Here is a 27118-nt window from a genome sequence, read left to right on the forward strand (position 1 = left end):
TCGATTTAGCTCTCTACATCATTTTTTCCCACCACTTTATGCCAAGATTTTGAACTTCAAATGACTAGAGTGCGTTTCTATGAAGATCCATTAACGTATTATACAAAACACATGCTCAAAGCGTTCCATTCTGCAGCTCTTAAAGGGACAGTTCACCCAAAAAATTAAAGATAATTTCCTCACACTCAAAGTGATTCTAAACTTGAAAGTCAATGACTGTGTTTCCTTTGTGTTGGCTTGGAAATAGGTGGCACGGTGGCTCAGTGATTAGCACTGTCTGATTAGTTTGAGTTCCGGCTGGGTCAGTTGGCATTTCTGTGTGGAGTTAGCATGTTCTCCCAGTGTTGACATGTGTTTGAACTGTGGGGGAAACCCATGCGATTTTAAGCAAATTGGGTAAACAAAATTGGCCTTAGTGTGTGACCTCAAGACTGTATGGGTTTTCTCAGTACTTGGTTGCAGCTGGAAGGGCATCCACTGGGTAAATATTCTATGCATTCCAGCATATGCTGGAATAGTTGGCGGTTCACTCTGCTGTGGCGATCCCTGATAAATAAGGGACTAAGCCAAAGGAAAATGAATGAATGAATGGCTTAAGGGGGTCACACACCAGAAGCGCTGCTCAGCGACGCGCCATGCATTTTTAAATTCTAATCATAGGTTTCTATCAGGGTACACACATCAGCGCCGCATGTCGATGATGAGCATTTTCATTTTTTGGGTGAAAAAACCCCTTTAAACTCTAGCCTTTGGTTATTGTTGAGTTAGCTGTCATAATTTCGGGGAAAACAAAAGAATGCACATGTAATTTAACATTAGTTAACATACACACTACATGCATGATGGGTAATTAGGGAATATTAGTCAAGCAGTAATGCATAGTAACTCCTTACTGCTCATTTAAAACTTCTTTTGCAAAGATTTCTGTTAAAACATTTCTATAGTTTGCATAAAATGTGGCCTATAAAGAAGCTTCACCTGCATTAATCCTGCATTAATATGTCATTTTTGATATTAGTGTTTTAGTGCAAATATTTGAATGATTAAACATAAGCACAATGAGAATGAAATCAGAATGAGAATTGTGGAGACATGAACACTGCTTTAGATTTATTTTTTTAGATGGGCATGTTATATTTAGCTTGGTTATATTTTGTGTTTTTTGAACTAGATAATAAGATAAGCAATATTGAATTTAAAATATATATATTTATTACTATAATATTACTTTAAAAATAGTAATATGTTATGATATTAAAAAAATTGTGGACCTAAAAGAAAGTAAATACTTCCAAGATAAAATGCTAAATGTTTTCTTTTTGTGTTGCAGATTTAAACATACCTTTTTTTGTGGGAAAAATGGGTCTTTTATAGTAATTAATAGTTATTTTTTGTATTTATTTTACAAAGCATTTCTAATATATGTAGCTATTGATTGTATTCGTTAGCTTATTAGATTTTTGTGTGTGTAGGTTTTCCAGACGGCCAGTGAGAGGGTGGAATCGGCTGGTCTTTCGGCTCTGAGCTCACTAGTGTCCTGTCTATCCCGTTCTGTGCTTAATTCTGACTCGGAGGATTCACTGCAAGTCTTTCTGAACCTTGTCCTTAAAGGTGTGTGTGTGTGTGCGTGCGTGTGTGTATGTATATATACATACAATTAATTTATTTATGAAGTAATCAACAAATAAAGGCTGATTTATACTTCTACGTCAAGCACACGCGTATACTCCGGCGAAGCTTTCGCATAGTTGCAGATCTCTTGCCATGGCTTACGCCAATGCTGACGTGCACCTCTCAAAAAATTTAACTACTCATCACAACGGCATGTAGAGCAAGCTCTATGATTGGTCAACTTGGGAACGGTGATGAGCATGGGCGGTGCTAAGAGCCACAAGCCCGATGAAAATTGTTTACTAGTGTGGAGTCCTGTGAAGTAGTGATGGGAAGTTCGGATCATTTTACTGACTCGGCTCTTTGATTCTCGTTCATCGAGATGAACGAATCTTTTTTCCGAGTCATTTCGTTCATTTGGTTCAATTTGCCAAAATATTATTAAAATGTTATGAATTGCTTCCAAAAATATCTACAACTAGCCCAAAAGGTTGATCACACGACAAATAAGTCATTAACAGAATATGAGAAGGAGAAAATAATAATTCAATGTTGGTATTGTCGTCTCTTTGCTCAGCTCACCTCTTCATGTCTTCAAATGTCAGTGGTTCATTCAAAATACACAGACAGTCACATATAATCTTAACCAATGTACACAGTCTGAGCCGATAGGAGCCATGATCGTTCGTTGTTTACGTGACAGAATGACTCAAATCCGAGGAGTCGAGAGATAAACGATTCAATTCTTTTTCGGCTCTAAACGCGTATGATTGGCCCGTGATGAACGAGTGACTTAGACCCGATAGAGAACTCGAGAGGTGAGCGGATCAATTCTTTTTCCGGCTCTAAACGCGTATGATTGGCTTCCGCCAATGTGATGAAGACTTGATGAACGAATCACTCCCTGAGAGGACTCGTAGTTCCCGAGTCATATTGAAGATTCGTTCAAAATGAACGAGTCATTCATGAACGACCCATCACTACTGTGAAGGAGCTCCAGATGTAGACTTCTGTTTTGTGTGTACCTTAATATTAAAGTTGTTGCACATCAGCCGGTTCCCGCCTCTGAATGAGTGAGTTTTAGCTACTTCTACATTAAGGTAGCATTCAGAAAAAAAATCAAAACACCAGCAGAGAAACTCAACACAGAGGAACATAACCCGCTGCCAGCCTGGTGTTTCAGAAGTGTTATTGTGGAGCGACACAAATACGTGCAAGACAGTCGCTGTGGGTCACACTGATCACTCCACGCAGAAGTATAAACCAGCCTTAACAGGTTTCATTCAAAACAACATTTGTGTTTAGAAGGTTAACCGAACATTATGTTTGCAACATGAAAGCAACTAAGTGATGATCGAAATGAACTCTCCCTTCCTGTCAGACTGCCAGCATCATCTCTGTGAGCCGGACCTGAAGCTGGTGTGGCCGAGCGCTAAACTCTTGCAGGCCGCAGCCGGAGCCTCATATAGAGCCAGTCTAATCGGGACGCAGGCCGTCATTCCTGCCTTGCTGGACCAATACAATAACAGGACACAGGTACAGTCTTGTGCGTACACGCTCAGTGCTTACATTTACTCAAGTCTTAAGTTAATTTTGAGGAGAATAATAATTGCATTGAAAAATAGGGGTGTCAAAATCGAAATCGATCGAAATTTATGCTCAATTTCGATTATCGAATCAAAAAATAGAATCGTCGATGATGCCACGCCCCCATGTCATGTCAGCTTGGCTGACCAAGCGGGAAAATAACAGGCTTGTTGAAGTGCTTGTTAAACTGTAGACGCAGGAGACCCGTCGACAGAGCTTAAACCCTCTCCTCTTCCAATGAAGTCGCCGGTGTGGAAGCATTTTGGATTTCCAGTGAGTTATGTTGACAATGTTCGTGTTGTCGACAAAAAAAACACAGTTTTGCAAGCTCTGCTATGTACGTATTACGTACGGTTCGTCCGATAGACAAAACCGGCATCGCAATCCTCCGCCCGCCCCTGCTGCAAATCCGCTCGCGAAAAGTACACACTCAGGCCCTGTTTACACTGTCTGTGTTTGTACCTCTGAAAACACACATCACGTGACCGAACAGACACAGACGCACACAGCCATGCGCTCGAGACAGCAGGTCCAGGCAGTCAGAGGACTGCTTCAATCTTTCACTCACTTGTACTTAGTCATTTTAGCGAACACCTCAGATACTGTTGGCTGGTTCCTGTTGGTTGTGCGTCTTTTTTACCGACGCCATTATAACGACACAGATCACTGCCTATTCACGAGTCCCGCAGAAAAAGTGATTGACAGGTGGTAATTATGTGTGTGTCTTGCCTTTATTCATTTACTGTATGATTTGGTTATGGGTAAAACAGACCATGCAGGTCAGGTAGTTTAAACGGTAGGCTACAAATAATTAATTGGTCATTAATTAATTAATTATTCATAATCGAAAATCAAATCGTGCCTTCAGAATCGAAAATGTAATCGAATCGAGAATTTGGAGGATCGTGACACCCTTATTGAAAAATAAATATGCATACGATAGAAGTGTGAACCTGGTCTCACGATTTGGTTCGGTTACTGTTATCATGTCGTATTTGCAATAAAACTCGGTCCTTTAAACAAGCAGTCAGATATATGTACTGTACCTTTAATTTGACCTGCTCAAAGAAAGCACTCTTTTTGAATGCATTAAACAAAACTCGGGTACATGCACAGAACAACATGAGCACTTATAGCAAATAAATAAATGTAAATATTGTCCCGCTTGCTTTTTGAGCATTGTCAAGCAAGTTGTTAAACGCCTATGATTGATTGGGAAATAATTCAAAAATAAAAATCACAATTCTGACTTCAACTATATATTAGTATCTTTACACATGGTGTGTTGATCTGTGTGCAGTGTGCTCAGCGGCGCACCCTTCTGGAGGTTCTGCAGGGTTTCGTTCAGCCCACTCCGCTCAGCCGGCCTGCAGATGGAGGTATGTGAGAGGAGCACATGCTCATAACACATTCACCACCACAACAGACTTCTGCTGCGTCCCAATTCACCTACATAAACTACCTTATAAAAGTATCCACTTCATTTTGTGAGGAGAAAGCACATCATATTGTTTAAAACAAACCATATTGATTTTGTTTAGTTTGTCCCTCGTAATCTTTAAGTGAAATCTTAAATGCACTTCCTATATGTTTTGAGTTCAATTCTCAGATTAGGTCTGTCTGAGGTATTTGGTCGTGGCTAACACACTAAATATAGGATATAAATGTTTGTTTAACATGCGGTGTCGTTGTGTTTCTCTCTGTCTCCTGTATATCCACACACACACATGAAGAGGAGAGTGTGTTGGTTGCGTTTCAGCAGTCGTTATGCACTGTGGTGTTTTCTGCATTAAGCGAGACGAGCGCTGGTCTGCAGGTCACAGCCACACGAGTGCTCACTGCACTATCACAGCAGCCAGGTGAGCGCATGCACACATTTCTGATCGTCATATATGTAGTCAACAAGCTTTCAAAAGTAAATGTCAAGGCATTTCTAATACATCTTGCGATATTGAGTATTAGGGTTGTCATGATACTGGAATTCTGTACCATTCGATATGGAAATTTTCCAGCTAACATTTGAGCACGTTCTTAAACAGTGATGATTTGCCATTGTGTTCACATGCGCAACAGAAATGACTGTGATTGGTCATGAAGGTCATCAGGTTACCAAACTCACCACTGTTTACCGAGTGCAACAACAGATGAAACACCACTTTATACTGAGTGTAACCGCAGATACAGGGACACTGGAGCGTTTTAAAGCCACGTCAATCAGCTGGTTTGTCTATAAGCTGACATACGAGTGATCCACTGATGAATTGACTGATCTTCACTGCTTTAAAACGCTCCAGTGTCCCTGTATCTGTTGTTACACTCAGTATACAGTGGTGTGTTTCATAGTCTTAACAGCCAATCACAGTCGATTCTGTTGAGCACGTGAACACAATAGCTAATCAGCGCTGTTTAAGAGCGCACTTAACAGCGCTTAAATGTTAGCGGGAAATGGACATTTTTTAAATTTCAGTATTGATACATACCGAATTTCAGTGTTGTGTCAACACGACTGATTTAAAGTTTTGTTCAAATGTAAATAAAAGCTGAGAAATATTTTTGTTCCACAATGATGCCTCTTGCATGTCATGTATTTTGGATGAAGCCTGGGTCATTTCCGGCAAAAAAAAAAAAATAAATAAAAAAATTGATGGTTGAATAAAAGTAACTTTATGTCAAAATTTGCCAGGGATGTGAATCATTTCGGGCGTGACTGTAAATCCTTGCGCTGTAATTGAATTCTGTGAAGGAAGGAACTTGATTGTGTGACAATGAAGCAGGCAGAGATTGTTTCTTTTGTAAAACAATGACCTAAATCTTTATGAAATGACCTAAATCTTTGTATAAGGGCCCTATTTTGTTTTATATTAAGCATACTGATCATTTTTGTGTGTATTTAATTAATTATATGGGTGTTATAATGACCAAATCAACAAAATAAAATCCAAATTATTCTTATGATTTTGTTTTCACTATAGTTGGACAAAATTATATTGTTTAAAACATCAAGTTTATAAAATTAATTATTTCAGATTTTGTTGCAAAATAAAAAAAAACATGTAATTATGTATGTATAATAATTCTTCTTATTATTATTGTTATTATTATTATTATTATTATTATTACTTGTCTGTGCAGCAAGATTATTATTAGTAACAGACTATGTAAATATACTATGTAACTATATACGTTTACTATATGTAAATATGTAAACAAACTATTATTTATGTAAATATGTATCAATTCTATATAAATTCTAACAAGAATATATATATATTTTTTATAATAAAAACAACCAAATAGAAGTTATAAATGTCGCCAATGTTACTAACTAAAATTAGTTTAACCCCTTAAATGTCACCATCTCGTAACCAGGATGTTTTTCAATAAACAAATTTCTTAACCTGAACTTATCTTGAGAAACTGTATTATATGGATATTTCACCTATCATTTTCAAGTGTGAGATCCAAATATGGGGTGACAGTAAAGATATTAAATTAAAGCAATAATTGTATATAAATTAAAAAATAAAGTAAATAAATATTATATACAGTTAAAGTGCAAATTATTCGCCCGGTGAATTTACGTTTATTTTTTTATACATTTATAAAAAATTATAAATTTTTTTTTTGTTGTTTAACAGAGTCTGGAATTTTTCACAGTATTTCCTATAATATTTTTTCTTGTGGAGAAAGTCTGATTTGTTTTATTTCGGCTATAAGAAAAGCAGCTTTTATTTTATTATTATTTTTTTTTAAACATTTTAGAGTCATTATTATAAGCCCTACTAAGCATTTTTTCTTCTCGAAGGCCTACAGAATAAACCACTGTTATACAATGACTTGCCTAATTAAGCCTTTACATGTCACTTTAAGCTGATTACAGGTATCTTAAAAATATCTAGTGAAATATTACGTGCTGTCATCATGACAAAGATAAAATAAATCAGTCAATAGAAATGAGTTATTAAACCTATTATGTTTAGGAATGTGCCAAAGAAATCTTTCCATTAACAGAAATTGGTGAAATGTATACGGAAGGGCTAATAATTCTGACTTTAACTGTATATCATGTTCACAATGCTTGCTGGCACTCTTGTCTTGCTCCTCACAGGCTTGCTGTCTCAGACCGATGTCGAAAACGCTGTTGATCATTTGACCAGACTCATTTTAGAAGAAGAGGAGGCTCAAGTCAGGTAGTTCAGGGTCTCAGCAACGTTTACACTCATTATTCCATCACAGTTTTCCCCAGTCTGACCTTTCTGTCTCTCAGTTTGGCAGTGGTGGAGTGTTCAGGCTCTCTGGCTCATCTGCATCCCCATGCCTTCGTCTCCAGGATGATTCCTCAGCTGAAGGAAAAGATCCTGTCAGGTGGGACTCTAAGAAGTTTGGGATAAAGTACATCGAGGATGGTTGTTCTCGCAGAGTAGAGTCCGACAGGCTTATTTACAGTGTGAAGTAAAGCAGAGCAATGTTGAATACGACTGAGGGGGGTTTATTCTGTGAAAACAACCGTCCTGGATTTACTGTATCCTGCTTATTACATGCAGGGTTCATACGGTCATGGAAAAGACTTTGAGTGGCTCTTTATTTAAAGGGTCACGAAACACCAAAACACATGTGTTGAGCTGTTGACAGTCCTATATGTGTCCCACACTGCTAAAAACACTATTAGGACACCTATATTTCACTAAAAAGTGTAAATTGGTTGTTTTTTGCGTTATTTCAAGCAAATTCGTACTTCCGGTTTGAAACGAATTTTTGAAGCTGCGTCACGGTCATGAGATAATAGCGTGTATTCCAGCGTGCAGACTGGACGTCTGTGCCAGAGTGTGTCTTATTACGTCTTACAGCCTGCTGCATTAATGCATGAGTAAAGCTTGCTTCAAACCAATCAGCACGCTCTATTGTGCAACTTCATTAATATTCATTACTGTCACAGTGTTTAGACGACATAGACGCCACTTTGTGTTGGCAAAACAAGCGTGAAGTGTTGCTTTTATAGTTTGCTGCCATTAAGTTTTGTTTTCATTTTCTCTCTGTGAGAGCTCAGCTGGATCACGTGTGAATTAACAGTGTACGCGACGCTCGACAACAATAACTTACGTGTCTAATGCTGTGTTCACACCAGATGCGGAACGCGCGTCAAGCGCGAGTGATTTACATGTTAAGTCAATGTAAACGCGCGAATAGACATCCTGCGACGCAATACGCGTGAATGGCGCGGAGCGAATGATGCGAATGGCGCGGTGCGAATAGAGCGATATAGAGCGATATAGATATAGAGCAAATCTTTAGAGCGAATTTTTAGAGTTCGAAAATCTGAACTTCAGCGGACATTCGTGCCGCGTTAACCAATCAGAAGCTTGCTATTGTGGAGGCGTGATTGTGACGTAGAACCTGTTGATGGTGTCCCGGAGCAAATCCTCCAGGCGACACCGACAACAAGTCATCAAACTGGGCTTGGCTTAGTCAGAGGCACCGCTGAAAATCTCCATCATCCAGGTTCAGTTTCTGGAGGAGTTTATGAGCTCTGAAAGGATGCAGTGGACTCATACAGGACCCTAAATGTATCTACGCTGTTTTTCAGCCTTTATAAAGCACATAAACACTGTTATTTTCTTCATAAAATCCATGGTAGCCATTTAGCTATGAAGCTAGAGTCACCGGGTAGACAGAAGCCCTGCCCATCACGCGAATCCGCGTCTGTTCTGAAGTGAATTTGACACGCGATTGAAGCGGATTTAACGCCCGAATAAAGCGAGTAAACTCAAATGTTCACGCGGCAATTTACGCGCGAATAGCGCGATTTATCCGCGCGTTCCGCATCTGGTGTGAACTCAGCATAAGGAGGATTATTGTTTACCTGAGAGCTGTCTAATGCTGTTCTCATCTGCAAACGCTGAGATCCAGATTCGCTTGTAGTCTCCTCTTAATAAAGACGCGGCTCTAGTTGCTGGTGATTGTCCTGTCTCTGCAGATGTGGTAAGTGAGCGACCAGTGCTCTTTGTTTATTCAGTTTGTTCGTATCGAACAAACTATTGCACCGAGTGTAAACATGTTAGCACCACAAACAAACTTTAAACTCGTGTAGGGTTTTCACCGCATTTTATGACCCGAATAACACACGCGGCTTTCTGACGCTACCTGCCGTGTGCATCTAAGTTTCCGGGAAATGCTGAGTTTTTTTTTTCTCTCATTCGCCGTGCGGTATCAAACATTGCATGAAAAATACACGCTTAGAGCAGTTCCTCGAATCAAATATCTCGTTTGTCGTGAGGGACATGAATGAATTCCCTGAATGAAAGAGCCAAACTGCAGTTAAAGTCCAACATTTAATAATTTGGCAAATAATTCGACGACAGATGTCCATGTAAACACAATCACATTGTCCGCTGTGTGTGTATTTTGACTCTGAAATTCAGCGCGCCCAAATAGACACTCCCACACCATCCCACTTTAGTTCCTCCGACACTCCCCCCTAAACAGAGCTGGACACGCCCACTTTTCTGACTTTTTCCAAAGTAGAGGTGTGAAAACACCCTGCTGAAACGAGGGGTTTCATGGCTCTTTAAAGGCACAGGAGCAAAATCTGCTCCCTCTGACCCAAATATTGACATTTTCAGCATGGCATATTAAATGATCTGATGGATGCTTTGACCTGACACTTTCTGGATACACAAAAGACGTATTTTAAACTTGGACGTAAAATTGTAGCTCTTTAATATGTGATGTTGCTGTACTCTTCTTTACAGATGAGTGTAGTGGTGCAGTACGTCGGCGGTGTGTTGCAGCTTTAGCGTCAGTATCCTCTCAGCCCAGCGTGGTGCAGGAGAGCTCTCCGGTTCTTCTCCAGGTGCTGACATCAGCCCACACAGGTACACAATACTACAAAGCTTCACGTTTCTGAAATACTACATGATAAATAACGCAATAAACAGAACGTCAATACGGTATATGCACAAGCACTTTTTAATTTTCAATAAGCCAGCTCAAACCCTTCTGATGAACTGTCATGCCATAATAAAAGTATCCCATGTATTTTACTATAGTATTTTCTTTTTTTATATAGTATTTCAGTATTTATGTCTCTGGTGTAATCCTGAAATGCTGTTCATTACTCAGGCTGCTGCGGTTTCTCTGTGGAGGAAGTGATCGCCGTGTGCATCAGTTTGCAGAGGATAGCAGTGCATGCTCGCGATAATGAGGCGATTGGCCAATTCTTCCATGACATCATCATCCCGCGACTCCTAGGGCTGACTTTACAGGCGGCGCTGCAGAGTAAAGACTCCGGTCAGTGTTTGGCATTATTTGTGACCCTGTTGGAAAAATGTGTGCACCGGCTGATTGCAAGCTGAATGCAAAACTAGTGAAATATGACAATGGATATGAAATATTGAGGTTTTCACAATAATCAGTTTAATAATTCATCCCCCAACTTTGAGTATGTTTATATGGACGCCAATGCTCCCTGATTTTAATATGATTAAGACAATACTCTGATTAACAGTCTACCATGTAAACTGCGGTTTTTAATTACCTTAATCCGACTAAAGTCATAATGGAACTAAACAGATATCAGATTAAGATGTGGAGTATTCCTGCTTTTGTGGCATTAATGACGTCCAGCTCAGACATGTAAACACTACAATCAAACTATTACCGTCATGTAGGAATTTCACGCATTTTGTGACAGGATACTCTAGACCAGGGGTGTCCAAACTTTTTGGGCTGAGGGCCAGATGCAAAAAAAAAATCAAGTTGTCCCGGGCCATATATTACACAGACACGCGCATATATATATGTGTGTGTGTATATGTTTATGTGTTTGTGTGTGTGTGTGTGTGTGTGTGTGTGTTATGGAATAGTTTTAATTTGTTATTTTAATTCATCGTCCAGCTGTGTTTCTAGAAAGACTTTTGTTTTTAAAATCTTGAATCTTCTTTGGGCAAATTACACTTGCAACACTCATCCTTTATAAATTCTCCTTCAGAGAAAGGTTTCCTGTGCTGTGCGATTAGCTGGGCTACATCATAACTAGCCAGCATAGAATTTTCTTGCACTTTATTAGCATGAAAAAAACTGCTGTTGTTGAGCTGATAGGGCAGCTGCTATTTGTTTTACTTTTTGATCTCGTTCGGCACCAGTGTAAGAGCTGAAGGCCTGGGGCCTCATGTACGAAGACTTGCGTGGAAATCTTACTAAAACATTGCGTACGCACAAAGCTGTAAATGTGCGTACGCAGAAAAAATTTCAGATGTATGAAACACTGCGTACGCCGAATCTCACGCATATTCTTTTGTACATCTGAATGAACGTGAAACTGAGCGCAACATGCACGAGCACAAAACCCCTCCCTGCCTCCTCCCCCGTATGAATATGCTAATGACTATGCTAATGGAAAAACCCAACAAAAAAGCAATGGCAAAATCAAGCAAAAAGAGAAACTTTGAACAGAATGTGAATTGGAGGTGCTGCTTTCGGAGGTAGACCGGAGAAAAGCGGTGTTATTTGCAAGTTTGTTCTCCGGAATTAACAACAAAAGAAAAAAAATAGAGTGGCAGAGTTTAGCTGATACGGTTAACACAGTTGGGTCTGAACATCGCACTGAGTGCATTTAAAAAAGAAATAGTGTGGTTTATAACTGAAAAATGTTGCAGTACCCATAGCAGTCTCAGTAGCGCACCTCATAAGAAGCATGTGATTATGTACTGACATGTTCGAGCATGAACTCGGCTCGAATCCAGCGTCTGATAAATTCTTTCTTTTTTTCCCCGCTACATATCAGATTTTGCCAACTATTTATCAAGAGAAAGACAAGTAGGAATCATCAATAAGTTTGTGCATCATATTTTATTTGCACATTCATTGAATGGAAATGTTTCTGATTCACGCATGCAAATTCATCTTCAGATAGTGTCTTTATAGCAATGTGCGTGCGGTAGATCGCTCAGATTACATTGGGAAAACAGGCGACTGCTGCAAATTGTGCTTTAATGTTTAGCTGCTCAACTGTATGGTATGGAAATCTTACATACCTACTATATGAACCCGTCTCATACAGCTGCCATTGCAAGGCTCAGACACTTTGTAGAGAAGAATTTAACACAACTGCCTCTAGGAGTCGCCAATGGAAATAAAACACACACGCACAAAAAATGTGCGTACGCCTGCCAGAAAGCTGCTGTGGAGCTGCGCACATTCCCACGTTCAGTTCATTGTTAGTAAATCCAAACGTGAGCGATTCTGAGCGTGAAACCTGGCGTACGCAAAGTTTTTGTGCGTACGCAGCATTGATACATGAGGCCCCTGGTGTTTTATTTTATAATGTCTTTTAATATTATTTTCCTGCATTACTGCAACTGATTCCTGGCAAATTAAACAGGCACATATTCCACTGACCTCTGTGAAGAAATATTCTTTGCCCCATCGTGACTGAAATTTCCTGCACTCACTGTTGATTTTCCTTTTTCTTGCTTGTGCCATGGCTCGCCAAAACGTGATTATCAATTATGTTTCTTTCAGTTTGTTTGGTTCGTTTTACTTCATAACAGGAACTGCTGCCTAATTCAAGGCATGTAATAGCGACAGCCAGTGGTTATTTATTGAATTACATTCATTTTTGTATAGCGGGCCAGATTCTATTAATATTCATAAAAATGAGGCATACAGGGCCTGAGTTATATACTTTCTAAATCAGGCTTTAGAACTAAAAAACCTTAAAGCGAGTTGTGTTGAGGTGGTTCATCATAGGACAGACAACATATATATTAATATTTATCACTTTCAGCAGTTCTTTTTGTAATTTGAAAGGGTTTTCTGTAAAATTACATTGAGATATTGCATTTATTATACTTTATGAGGGTATGGGGAGAATTTAAAAATAGGTAGGCCTTTTTTGTGTGTTTATTATAACACAGACAATATATACAACAATTGTTTTCAATTTCAACTGTGTTTTATGAAATTTTAAAGGGTTTCCTTTCAAATGATACCAAACTTTTGTATTAACACCTCTGCATGTGGGTATGGGAAGCTTTTTAAATCGGAAGGCCAAATTCACGCCGAATTACCCTAGAGCTAAACTGGTTAATCAACCTCAATCCTGATCAAAACTCCTAAATTGCTTAGAAAATTACAGGGTTTTAAATCTTTGATTGCCAAATTCACAAATGATGTCACTGGTTTGGTGAAAAACACACAAAATGACTATAATTTAGCAGCAGGCATTAGACTTTATAGTGCCAGTAAATGATTTGGTTGATTTCTTTATTAATCCCACTGAAATTCCATACATCCACTAGCCCATTGTTGCTGGTTTGTGTTGTGTATCTGTAACTGTGGCTTTATTCTGCAGGTCACATCAGTCCACTCACAGATGAAGCCGTTCTGTCTGCTATCGTCCCTGTGATCAGCACAGCCTGTGCCGCTCTAAAACCAGAGTGAGTCACACTAACAGTTGAAGTCAAAATTATTCGCCCTCCACTGAATTTTCTTGTCTTTTAAAAATATTTTCCAAATGATGTTTAACAGATTACGGAATTGTTCACAGTATTTCCTGTAATATTTTTTTCTTAACACATAATAGAACATGCATGTCATTCTTAAAAATATATCAATAAATTAGTCATTTTAACTGTTTTAATAATCAGACATTGGAATCAGAATGTGAAAACGCATATCCTAAACAAATAAATAATAATAAATGTTAACAAAAAAGTGCAAGAGTAACAAAGGCTGGTCGTCCTTCAATACAGATAGAGATGTTGCACAGTCAGCTATAATGTTGCTACAATTGGTTTTTACGTATGGGCGATATATATTGCATCATCAAAAATGATTGCGCTCATGTCCATGTGCTGTATATTGTGCAGTCCATATATTAATTATTGTGACATCCTAATCAAATGTTCAAATACAAGCCATATTGTTTAACAGATCGGCTTCTCGTATGGCGGCCCAGGCAGTTTCTTTGTTTCTGGATGGAGACACATCCTTTCTGCCAGAAAATGCCTTCCCTTCACAAATCCAGCCACTTCAGGTGAGACCAAATCAGTCATTGTGAACCAGCAGGATTAAGTTTACCAATCTGGTTGTGGAGGGTGCTGCATGTACTGCATGACTGGTCTAAAGTAGGGTTGTAACAATATACCGGTATGACGGTTTACCACGATTTGAACGTGCACGATTATCATACCATGAACAATTGCATATCAACGGTTTTAACCCTTAAAGACCGAGACAGCCGCCCACCGCTAAAAATAAGTATTGCTCTTAAATGTTTAATAACTTTTGATCCGCTGATCCGATTCATACAATTCAAAGATTGGCATAAAGAAGAGAATCTCAGCTTTCCAGTGCTGTATCACATAACATTCGCGGACTTTCAGAGGCTCCGGAATCAGTGCGGTTACGTCATCAACATTTGACAACGCTGATTTGACAAAGAAACGCTCGTCACTGTGTCTCCGGACAAATCAGACACGATACATTGATGCATTGTCCCTCCTCCATGCCCAGATTGGTTCAAACTCGCTATATCACAACCAATAAGCATAGGTTTCGCTTTTGTTTGTGGACCAAGCTTTTTGAACAACACGGAATGAGAGAAAGGCATACATTTATGCGCGGCTAAATAAAACGCAAAAAAAAAAGTTTTGCATGAAATAATTCTCATACTAAGTACTTTTGCATGCACAGCAGCACAGAAACATGACAAAACAGTGACACAGCAAAGATGAACTGCTGCTCTTGGTCTTTTCAAAAGACGCAAATGAAGATGCAGCTGTTTGTCTGCATTGCAGACATCCATATCCACAGACAACCATTTCCATGCTGGCACATAAAACCTAAGGATGTTCCATATTGAATCTAGTTTCGTTATGTAACTATTTATAGTATAGTAAATATTTATATCTATTTTTTACTGAGGATTTGCACCATGTTTATTTGGACTTTATTTGGACTTTGACACATTATTTATTATTTTCTTATTTTTATTTGTTCATTGTAAGTGGTGTTGTTTATAGTAACTAAAATATATTATTTGGAAAAAGTCAAATTTGCTTCACTGTTCTATTATTTTGTAAAATTTGTAACATACCGTATACCGCGAAACCGTCAAACCGTGGTATTGTTTTAGACGATTATCATACCGTGAAAAATTCATACCGTTACAACCCTAGTCTAAAGCACAAAAATAACATGTTTGCAAGTGAATATACTTGTTTATCTAATAAAAACAATGTTAAAGTCTGTTATCCTTCTTTCAAAAACATGCGTTCTATGTCTATATGTCCGTCATTGTTTTGGTCTCTAAAAACAGGCCACTGCCAGTTTACCCAATTATATATCAGCACCCCAGTGTTGCCCTAGTGGAGATAACAGGATGTTTCATTTCAATCATTAAGGCTGCTGTATGTAGACGTGGACGAAAATGTGACCTACAGATGAGAGTAGCAGCCTCGGAAATAGATTTAGAGTTATAAAAATCCACATGAGGTGGTTTTTAATTGGTAAATAATACAGATATTACAAGGCAAGGCGGTGTTGTTTATATAGCACATTTAATGCACGATGGGAATTCAAAGTGCTTTACATAAACAAGAATAAAATATAAAAAGAAATAAAATCACAGAAAAAAATTGTTAAGAAAATATTATAATGTGTTAAAACAAAACAAAAAAAGTCAACATTAGATTAGCAGCTCACAGTGTAATGACCCGTTTCCACTGAGTGGTACGGTTCGGTTTGGTATGCTTTTATGGCCGTTTCCACTGTCAAAAGGCGAACTGAACTGTACTGTACCACTTTTTCGGTACCCTTTCGAAAGGGTACCAAACTTGAAAAAGGGTACCAAAAGGCGGAGCTAGATGCGAAGGTACGTCATTCGCTTGCGCAACAAGCCAGAATGAAAACAAAAGACCCGCCATGTTTAAAAATACACAGCTGAGAGATCTTTTACAGCGTAAATATATATACATATAATAACGAGCCACGGTCGACCCGGGCTCAAACAAACCTTGTCGTCATCTTGATGAACAGCCACAAAGCCATGGAGTAGAGCAGAATCTACCCTGTGCCTCATATTTGTTTACGAGCCAGTCTGAAGCGTAAGCAGTTTCGCTTTCTTGCTTGCGCTCGCCGCGCGTCTATATTTGAAATAACAAACTTCTTGAGCTGATGGTAATAACGTGCGCTTGATTATTGACGTGCTTTTGAAACCCGATCCTGTCAGACACTAAAAAAACGCGAGAGTGACACACGAAAAAACAAAGGAGAAGCGGGAAAAAAGGAGCACGTTATTTCTTCAGCAAACGTGAACAAACTGCTTGTTTTAGTTTTTATCATCACCTTTTGGACTTATATGAACTGGGAATGATGGAGTGACTCTCTAACAGAGGCTTCATGTGCTGCTGAAGATTACAGACACAGATCAGAGGTTTTCACTGACTGTAGGCTATATTTTGTGTTGTTTTAAACCTAATTAAGGACTAAATGTCTGCTGTGTGTAGTTTTTCTGTACTTGGTAACATATCGAGGACTGTAAGGGTCGAAGGAGGGGTCGGAGGAAAAAAATCCCTTTCCGATATGTTAAATTTGGACTGCAATACCTAGTTCAGCCACTAGGGATTCAATCCTACATACTGCACCTCTAAGCCATTACATCTCAATCAATGAAGGTTTGTCTAACCTAAATATCTCTTAGCTCATCAGTCACTAGGTTACCTTCTATTTGCATGTGGAGCTTTTGTCTGTAATTGAATGCAGTGTTAGATTGTGTCTTGTTTTCTTACAGAGTCAGGCAGACTCCCGGGGGCCGTCTCAGCTGGTGTGTTTACTGATGGCCTGCGTTTGCTCTCTTCCACGCAGTGTAAGTTACATCAAAGCCCTAATCAGAATATTCAAGTACAGCTCAGGTTTATTTTCTTATATTCATTCATATTTTTTATGTTCATACTTGTAAAACTGTATAGTTTGAAGGAAATCAAACTGCAAGTTAAAGTGTGTTTTGGGTGGGTCAGTCAGCAATAGCAATGCAAAAAGTTGATTTATGGATTATTGCTCTTCATAACATTTTTACATCTTTACTTTTTTCCTCATTCTTTTTGTTAATATTTTGCTTTTAGAATTAGAGATTTATATAATCAAACTAAAGGCCAATCGATATTATTATTATTATTTTTTTAAAGACATGTATGACTGTATGTATGTACATGTATGATATGCATATTCAATATATATTGTTTTAATTTAAAACTTTTAGTCTTTATTCTTTGGCCCAGAAGTCTACTGTGAAAACATGCAGTGAATCCGGAAAGTATTGATAGCGCTTCACTTTTTTCACATTTGTTTATGTTCTAGCCTTATTCCAATATGTAATGGCTTCATTTATTTCCTGAACATTCTACACACAATCCCCCTTAATGACAATGTGGAAAAAAAGAGTTTTTGAAATTGTTGCAAATTTATTACAAATAAAAAAGCTGCATGTCAAAGCACAAACCAATGATGAAGACAAAGGAATTGTCTGTAGGCCTCAGAGACGGGATTGTCTGGAGGCACAAGGCTGGGGAAGGTTACAGAAACATTCCAGTGAGCACAGCGGCCTCCATCATCAATAAGTGGAAGATGTTTGGAACCACCAGAACTCTTCCTAGAGCTGGCCGGCCATCTAAGCTGAGTGATCGGGGGAGAAGGGCCTTAGTCAGGGAGGTGATCAATAACCTGATGGTCACTCTGTCTGAGCTCCAGCGTTCTTCTGTGAAGAGAGGAGAACCTTACAGAAGGACAACCATCTGTGCAGCAATCCACCAATCAGGCCTGTATGGTAGAGGGGCCAGACGGAAGACACTCCCCGTCTGGAGTTTGCCAAAAGGCATCTAGAGGACTCTCAGACTAGGGCTGCACGATATTGGGAAGAAATTGACATTGCGATATTTTTTTTTTCCTGCGATATATATTGCGATATTTAGAAATTCAGAATCAGGAGTTTTGAACTGCTCAAAAATTTAATAATAAATAATTCTATAATAATTTGGGTAATTTTTTAAGCATTTTTATAGAATATAAAAAATTAATAAGTAAAAACACTGAACAAACATTTTTATAGTTTCTTTTGGGTTGTTTATAAAAAAATATGACTTAACTGTCAATTCAGATAAATCAAGCATCTAATATGTTATGATATTAATACTAAATGTTGTTTTTACTGTGATAAAGGTGAGCTCATTTGGTGAATGCAAAGATGACACTTTATTAACACATTTAGGAATTAACACAAGTGTCAAAATAAGTAACTTAACTTTTTATTCAACAACTACAAACTATTTTTATTACAACAATTACAAAACAGAAGGAAATATCTTGTCACAAAATTGTAAAAATATAAAAACAGCTAAACACTAACCCCGTGAGTGGATTAAAAAAATAAACATGTTATAAAACAAATAAATTGTTGATAAGATAAACTTGTTCTAATAATTACCAACAATTAACTTTACAATGAATAAATATGGCATTTCGATGCTGAAACTATGTATCGTGCAGCCCTACCTCAGACCATAGGAAACTAAACTCTCTGCTCTGATCAGACTAAAATTGAACTCTTTGGAGTGAATGCCAGGCCTTACGTTTGGAGATAACCAGGCAGCGCTCATCACCAGGCTAATACCATCCCTACAGTGAAGCATGGTGGTGTTGGCATCATGCTGTGGGGATGTTTTTGAGCAGCAGGAACTGGAAGACTAGACAGGATAGAGGGAAAGATTTGGCTTCAGTACTGTGCTTCCTGAAAGTATTCATAGCGCTTCACTTTTTCCACGTTTTTTTATGTTACAGCTTTTCCAAAATGGTTTAAATTGATTTATTTCCTCAACATTCTACACACAATCCCCCATAATGACAATGTGGAAAAAAAGAGTTTTTTAAATTGTTGCAAATTTATTAAAAATAAAATCACATGAGAAATCACATGTACATCAGTGTTCACAGCTTTTGGCGTGAAGCTCTAAATTGAGCTCAGGTACATTCAGTTTCCACTGATCATTTATTAAAAAAAATTATTTATTATTATTATTATTTTTTTTAATTAGAATATGCAAGAAGTACACAAAATGGGAACACATACAAACAATTTTTTTTACAATTACTAATGTTTCAACTGCTGCTGCTGCTGCTACAGCCACAACCACGACTACTACTACTACTACTAATACTACAACAACTGATACTACTACAACAATGACTACTACTACTGATACTACTACAACAACATCTACCACTACTACTACTACTACTGATACTACTACAACAACATCTACCACTACTACTACTACTGATATTACTACAACAACATCTACCACTACTACTACTACTGATATTACTACAACAACATCTACCACTACTACTACTACTGATATTACTACAACAACATCTACCACTACTACTACTACTGATATTACTACAACAATTACTGCTACTACAACATCTACATCGACAACATCTACTACTTCTGATGCTACTACACCAACGACGACGACTACTGCAATCACTACATCTACTAATTCTAATACTACTACCCCAATGATGTCCACTACTACAACTACGACAACAACCACAACTACTACTACAATCACCACTGCAACAATGACTTCTACTATTACTACTACAACAACAATGACAGCAACCTGAATAATGACAGTGGTAGACATATTTATAATAATAATAATAATAATAATAATGAGGAGATAACAGAAGGACAAGTCAAGATAGTAATAATAATAATGGTAATAAAAGTAGAAGTAATAATATTAATGATAATAGTGAGGAGGTGAGGTCCTCTGATCATTCTTGAGATGTTTCAGCAGCTTCATTAGAGTTCACCTGTGGTCAATTCAGTGGATTGGACATGATTTGAAAAGGCGTACACCTGTCTATACAAGCTCCCAGGGTTGACAGTGAAATTTCATGGATTTCAAAAGAAAAATGATGCCAGATGTAAATTTAGTAATTTTCGCAACAGGTGGAGATTCCTGACATGGACCGGCTTCTGGTGCAGCTGGAGGATCTGAGCTGTACATCTCCACATCTGTTTTCTTACACTTTTGCATCAAAATGCATCGCTGGTCTGGTCAACAAGAGGCCGGCAGGTACAAACAAACCGATCGATCTCATGTAATCTCTGCAAATCTCATGGCCTGAATTTTATGTGGATGTACAGTACGCCAGTGGAATAATAAATGAGGTATTTGAGCCGTGGAGTTGATTTACCCGATCTGTCTGTGTGTGTTCAGGAGCGGCTCTGAACGCAGTGCTGGACCGAGTGTTAAAGAGGGTCAGTCTGGAGCTGGAGGAAACGTCATCCACGCACAGAACACAGGCCTTCACACTGCTGATCTGGGTAATAATCACCACATCACTGGACCAGCAGCTTTTAGCATTCAGAATGAACTGACCCTTCTAGGGCTTTGGGATGTTTATGGTCTGTGATGATGTAGCGCTGTGCAATGGGGTATACATGCACAGGGACTTTTAATTTCGAATTTCCCAGCTCAGGTGGAACTCTTATGCCACTATAAAATTGGTTAAATAAATTATGATTTATAAAATAAATGATTAAGCAATATTTTTTTGATGATTGTTTTTTTTTTAGGTGGCCAAAGCTCTGCTCTTACGGTACCATCCGCTGTCAACAGCCCTGACCGACAAGGTAGTGTGTTTTCTGTGTAATGGTCCTGCTGTTTCAGTCTTTCTCTTGATATGTTTGTGTGTGTGATGGCTGTTGTGTGCGTGTTCAGCTCTTCTCTCTGTTGAGTGACTCTGCGTTGGGATCTCTGGTGGCTGATGGTTTCTGTGTCCTCATGAACGACTCGCCGGATGTGCTCAATCGAGATTGTCATGCTGACGTTCGCATCATGTACAGACAGCGCTTTTTCACTGAGAACTCAAGCAAGCTGGTTCAAGGTTTCAACTCGGCAGAGCAAGGTAGCGCCATTACCACTTCCTGTCCTCATTACCAATATGACTCAAACACCCTGTTTTCATTTGCATGTACATTTTAAGTATACAATTAAAGTCAAAATGATTCGCCCTCCTGTGATTTAAATTTTTTTTTATTTTATTTACTTATTTTTTTATTTAATTATTATTATTTTTTATATTTCCCAAATGATGTTTAACAGATTCAGGAAATTTTCACAGTATTTCCTATAATATCTTTTCTTCTGGAGAAAGTCTTATTTGTTTTATTTCAGCTAGAATAAAAGCAATTTGTAATTTTGTAATCGTTTTGAAGTCAATATTATTAACCCCCTTAGGCAATATTTGTTTTTGATTTGTCTACAGAACAAACCATCTTAATACAATGACTTGCCAAATTACCCTCGTTAAGCCTTTAAATTACACTTTCAGCTGAATACTATCATTAGAGAAAAAATATTACAAGAACATAATCACTTGAGAAATATTGGAAAAAGAAAAAATTTCACAGGACGGCTGGTATTTTGGCCCTCAACTGTATTTTGTTTAGCAGATAAGCGTTTATATGGCTAATAAATCTTTTTTGTTTAGTTATTTATTTATATAAAAAAGGCTGTAAAGGACAATATTTACATCTTGAAAGAAATGCTTTGTCTCAGATCTTTATAGAACGAGTAAATATTAAAACTTTTACTCTAAACCTTATAAATCCAATAATTGACCTTATAAATCCAGTAATTGCCGTAATAAATTCTATAATTGCCCTAATAATACAGTAATATGCTTAAATCCAGTAATTGTCCTTATAAATCCAGTAATTGTCCTTCTAAATCCAGTAAATGTCCTTATAAATTCAGCAATTGTCCTAATAAATTCTATAATTGTCCTAATAAATTCTATAATTGTCCTAATAATACAGTAATTATGCTTAAATCCAGTAATTGTCCTTATAAATCCAGTAATTGTCCTTATAAATCCAGTAAATGTGCTTATAAATTCAGCAATTTTCCTAATAAATTCTATAATTGTCCTAATAATACAGTAATTATGCTTAAATCCAGTAATTGACCTTATAAATCCAGTAATTGTCCTTATAAATCCAGTAAATGTCCTTATAAATCCAGCAATTGTCCTAATAAATTCTATAATTGTCCTAATAATACAGTAATTATGCTTAAATCCAGTAATTGTCCTTATAAATCCAGTAATTGTCCTTATAAATCCAGTAAATGTCCTTATAAATTCAGCAATTGTCCTAATAAATTCTATAATTGTCCTAATAAATTCTATAATTGTCCTAATAATACAGTAATATGCTTAAATCCAGTAATTGTCCTTATAAATCCAGTAATTGTCCTTATAAATCCAGTAAATGTGCTTATAAATTCAGCAATTTTCCTAATAAATTCTATAATTGTCCTAATAATACAGTAATTATGCTTAAATCCAGTAATTGACCTTATCCAGTAATTGTCCTTATAAATCCAGTAAATGTCCTTATAAATCCAGTAATTGTCCTTATAAATCCAGTAAATGTGCTTATAAATTCAGCAATTTTCCTAATAAATTCTATAATTGTCCTAATAATACAGTAATTATGCTTAAATCCAGTAATTGACCTTATAAATCCAGTAATTGTCCTTATAAATCCAGTAAATGTCCTTATAAATCCAGCAATTGTCCTAATAAATTCTATAATTGTCCTAATAATACAGTAATTATGCTTAAATCCAGTAATTGTCCTTATAAAACCAGTAATTGTCCTTATAAATCCGGTAATTGTCCTTATAAATCCAGTAAATGTCCTAATAAATCCAGCAATTGTCCTAATAAATTCTATAATTGTCCTAATAATACAGTAATTATGCTTAAATCCAGTAATTGTCCTTATAAATCCAGTAATTGTCCTTATAAATCCAGTAATTATGCTTAAATCCAGTAATTATCCTAATAAATCCATTAATTTACCTTATAAATCCAGTTATCGTCCTAATTAATCCAGTATTTTTCCTAATACAAACTGGGGGCTAATAATTCAGGGGGGCCATATATATATTTTTACTTTCCGAAGGACTAAGGATCACATGAATAAATAAAATGTTACAATATATTGAAAGAAAAATCTTTTGTTTTAAATTCTAACGATATTTCACAATATTACTGTATGTTTTTAATAAATAGTAACTGTAATGAACATAAAACACTGTATTTAATATAAAATAAAGTTGAAAGCCAGCATGAACTGGAAGTCGCAGAGACTTTTAATTCAGTATGTTGATGTGCTTCCAACTGAAACGGTATATTGAGTAGGGGACGGGGCTTTATTTATGATTTCACACAGGCTATTTTAAACGTCTGACTTCCATTCTTTTGTTCTCCAGCAAAGAAGTCTTGCTATTTGAAAGCGCTGTCACACATCGTCAATAACCTACCTAGAGAAGTGCAATTGACGGAGCTTCCTGCGGTGAGTTTGGTTTCTTCAGAAGCTTTCAGATGTGTGTTTCAGATGGTGTGTAAGTGTTTGTGTGTTGTGTGCAGTTGCTGCCGCTGCTATTGGAGGCTCTGTCGTGTGTGGATCAGGGTGTTCAGTTGTCCACACTCTCCTGTCTTCAGCCAGTGTTGCTGGAGTCTCCTGCAGCTCTCAATACTCAGCTGGAGGCCCTGTTCACTCGTCTGCTCGCCCTCACCACCAGCCCTGCCATGGTGCTTTATTTTATTTTGAGTAACACTTTACTATAGGGGTGTTCATAAGACTGTCATGGAACCTTTAAAACCAAGACATGCGTCAATTACAATGTGAATGAGATTTTATGCATGCTTATGGCATTTGCTCTAGAGACTGAAATCACAAATTTACAACAATTTGGTGCCGTGACCCGGATATAGACTGAAATGGCAAATTTACTACAACTCGGTGCTGTGACCTGGTACAGACTGAAATCACAAATCTTCAACAATTTGGTGCCGTGACCTGGTACAGACTGAAACCACAGATCTCCAACAATTTGGTGCTGTGATACGGATAGAGACTGAAATAACAAATCTCTCAACAATTTGGTGCCGTGACCCGGATAGAGACTAAAATCGCAAATTTCCAACAATTTGGTGCCGTGACCCGGTACAGACTAAAATCACGAATTTCCAACAGTTTGGTGCCGTGACCCGGATAGAGACTGAAATCACAAATCTCTTAACAATTTGGTGCCGTGACCGAGATAGAGACTGAAATCACAAATTTGGTGCCTTCAACCGGATAGATACTGAAACCACAAATTTCCAACAATTTGGTGCCGTGACCTGGATGGATACTGAAACCACAAATTTCCAACAATTTGGTGCCATGACCCGGATAGATACTGAAACCACAAATTTCCAACAATTTGGTGCCGTGACCCGGATAGAGACTGAAACCACAAATTTCCAACAATTTGGTGCCGTGACCTGGATGGATACTGAAACCACAAATTTCCAACAATTTGGTGCCATGACCCGGATAGATACTGAAACCACAAATTTCCAACAATTTGGTGCCGTGACCCGGATAGAGACTGAAACCACAAATTTCCAACAATTTGGTGCCGTGACCCGGATAGAGACTGAAACCACAAATTTGGTGCCGTGACCCAGATAGAGACTGAAATCACAAATTTGGTGTCGTGACCCGGATAGATACTGAAACCACACATTTCCAACAATTTGGTGCCGTGACCCGGATAGAGACTGAAATCACAAATTTGGTGCCGTGACCCGGATAGAGACTGAAATCGCAAATTTGGTGGCGTGACCTGGATAGAGACTGAAATCTCAAATTTGGTGTCGTGACCCGGATAGATACTGAAACCACACATTTCCAACAATTTGGTGCCGTGACCCGGATAGAGACTGAAATCACAAATTTGGTGCCGTGACCCGGATAGAGACTGAAATAACAAATTTGGTGCCGTGACCCGGATAGAGACTGAAATCACAAATTTGGTGCCGTGACCCGGAATAATACTGTAATTACAAATTTCCTACACAGTCTTCATCTTTGTCATGACAACAAAACTGGTCATAAATCTGTCATAAACATGATTGTCATGAGGTCATTTTAATTGTGGCTTGAATATGTTTTTGATCACATTTTCAGTGCAACAAACTGTATTTGTCATCAAAATGTGTCATTAAAAGTGCCATTACTCTGTCAAATAATTTTTAAGAGCGACATTAATATTTAATGACAGTTCAATGACAGATTCAGCTTGTAAACTATAGTTGAGGTCAAAAATATATTAATGACGTTGTTATAAAATTAATCTATAGTGGCTTCATCACAATCGGGTTTATGACAGGTTTATTGTATTGGTAACGTCAAGTTGTCATGACAAAGGCAAAAGTAATTGTGATTAGTGATGCGCGGGTCGTTTTTTTTCCAAGTTGTCATAACAAACAATGCCATCTTTGCATTTAAACTGACAACAGAGCTAATGACAGTTGTAATAAGCCTTCATAAAACCTCTTTCACATTCATGTCATGATTATAAAGGGTTAATGACAGTCTTATGAACACCCATTCTGGTAAAATGGTAACATTTTTGTTTTGCGTTCAGACGAATCTGAGCTAATTTTATTGTTCGCTTTGACAGAAAGTGAGAATGGCGTCGCTCCGCTGTGTCCATGCTCTGTCTCGTCTGCCTGAACATATGGTAAGGGAATCAAACTGTGTGTATGAAACTAAATCTACACACAATTTTCTGCAAAGCAAAGAGGGTAACAGTAGTTGTTTGCCAAGCCATACTTGTGTTATTCTGTAAAAAACTTATGACATCTCTTGCTAAATTAAAATAAAAATGTGATTTTGAGCCTTTTTTTGTGTAAAATAACTAAGGGTGGCAAGGTGGTTCAGTGGTTAGCACTGTCACCTCATAGCAAGAAGGTCACTGGTTCGAGTCCCGGCTGGTCCAGTTGCCATTTCTATTTGGAGTATGCATGAACCCAAGTGCGTTCCAATTGATGCATGATGAGAATCTGCAAACTGTAGTAATGAAATACTTTGTCTTTAAATCACGGGTTTGATTGTGTGTTATATGGCTTTGTTGTGTGTGTGTGTGTGTTTCAGGTCATGCCGTTCCGTGCCCGAGTCCTGAAGGCTCTCGCTGCTCCTCTGGATGATAAGAAGAGGCTGGTGAGGAAGGAGGCCGTAGCGGCTCGAGGAGAATGGTGAGAAAAAACATACTGTACCCAAAACACAGATTTAATCACGGCAGAGTAGGGGTGTACCCATACACTCTGACAACGATTTAATTCATATTTGATTATTTCCTTGATTTTTATTTTATTTTTTTAAACAAGGACATTAAGATTAAAGACATTATACAGCACATCAAAAAGTACCTTTTATTAGGCTGTGTAAAATAAAAGTTTACATTGTTTATTTTGCTAACACACATTGTTATTTTTAAGGTGAACAATTAATGGCGGCGAGTTCATCTACTGGGAAAAAGAGTTTGTTTTGGTAGTCCTCCATCAAATCTGAGCATCTGCTACTGTGTCTGGATTGGCTCCTCCTCTTGTCAGTTAGATTCTTCAGCACAATTTTTCTAGCCACGCCCCTCTTACCGTTAGTTTGCTTTGATTGAATAGTGTGCAAAGAGAAAGCCACGCCCCCTACTCAATATTCAGTTTCAGTCAGCAGTACATCAACATACTGAAACAAAAGTCTCATTGGTCACTTCTGGTTTACAGACTTTTAAGGTCTCATGAAATGAAATGAAAGTTTTTTTAGATGTTAGTATCAGCATGTTCATTTTAAAGATGTCCATAATCTTGTGTGCTCCAAAACGGTGACAATACTTGCAATTAGACGACATAAACCTGATATAAACATCCAAAGCTTGCAGTTTGTCACCTAAATTGGTCAACTTTTTTAAACATCACCTGATTCATTAATTCATTTTCTTGTCGGCTT

The 27118-nt window shown here is 37.7% G+C and overlaps 2 protein-coding genes across 5 annotated transcripts in view; both read left to right on the plus strand.

The window, feature by feature from the left end:
- Positions 1-27118, plus strand: part of frmpd2 (FERM and PDZ domain containing 2) — a 423788-nt gene that overhangs the window by 289985 nt on the left and 106685 nt on the right. The gene's annotated exons all lie outside the window — the stretch shown is intronic.
- Positions 1-27118, plus strand: part of mms19 (MMS19 homolog, cytosolic iron-sulfur assembly component) — a 46438-nt gene that overhangs the window by 15974 nt on the left and 3346 nt on the right. For all 4 annotated transcript variants that reach the window (XM_005155991.5, XM_073917725.1, XM_073917726.1 and 1 more), the window contains 19 exons: positions 1473-1611; positions 2993-3147; positions 4499-4577; positions 4932-5057; positions 7307-7388; positions 7466-7563; positions 9948-10070; positions 10318-10485; positions 13550-13634; positions 14131-14233; positions 16991-17065; positions 20216-20342; positions 20487-20593; positions 20846-20902; positions 20991-21177; positions 23553-23635; positions 23710-23874; positions 25797-25856; positions 26270-26370. In XM_005155991.5, coding sequence (XP_005156048.1) covers positions 1473-1611; positions 2993-3147; positions 4499-4577; positions 4932-5057; positions 7307-7388; positions 7466-7563; positions 9948-10070; positions 10318-10485; positions 13550-13634; positions 14131-14233; positions 16991-17065; positions 20216-20342; positions 20487-20593; positions 20846-20902; positions 20991-21177; positions 23553-23635; positions 23710-23874; positions 25797-25856; positions 26270-26370 — 2120 coding nt within the window. The remainder of the gene's footprint in view (positions 1-1472; positions 1612-2992; positions 3148-4498; positions 4578-4931; positions 5058-7306; positions 7389-7465; positions 7564-9947; positions 10071-10317; positions 10486-13549; positions 13635-14130; positions 14234-16990; positions 17066-20215; positions 20343-20486; positions 20594-20845; positions 20903-20990; positions 21178-23552; positions 23636-23709; positions 23875-25796; positions 25857-26269; positions 26371-27118) is intronic.

This window comes from Danio rerio, chromosome 12 (assembly GCF_049306965.1).
Source record: "Danio rerio strain Tuebingen ecotype United States chromosome 12, GRCz12tu, whole genome shotgun sequence".
Taxonomy (NCBI): Eukaryota; Metazoa; Chordata; class Actinopteri; order Cypriniformes; family Danionidae; genus Danio; species Danio rerio.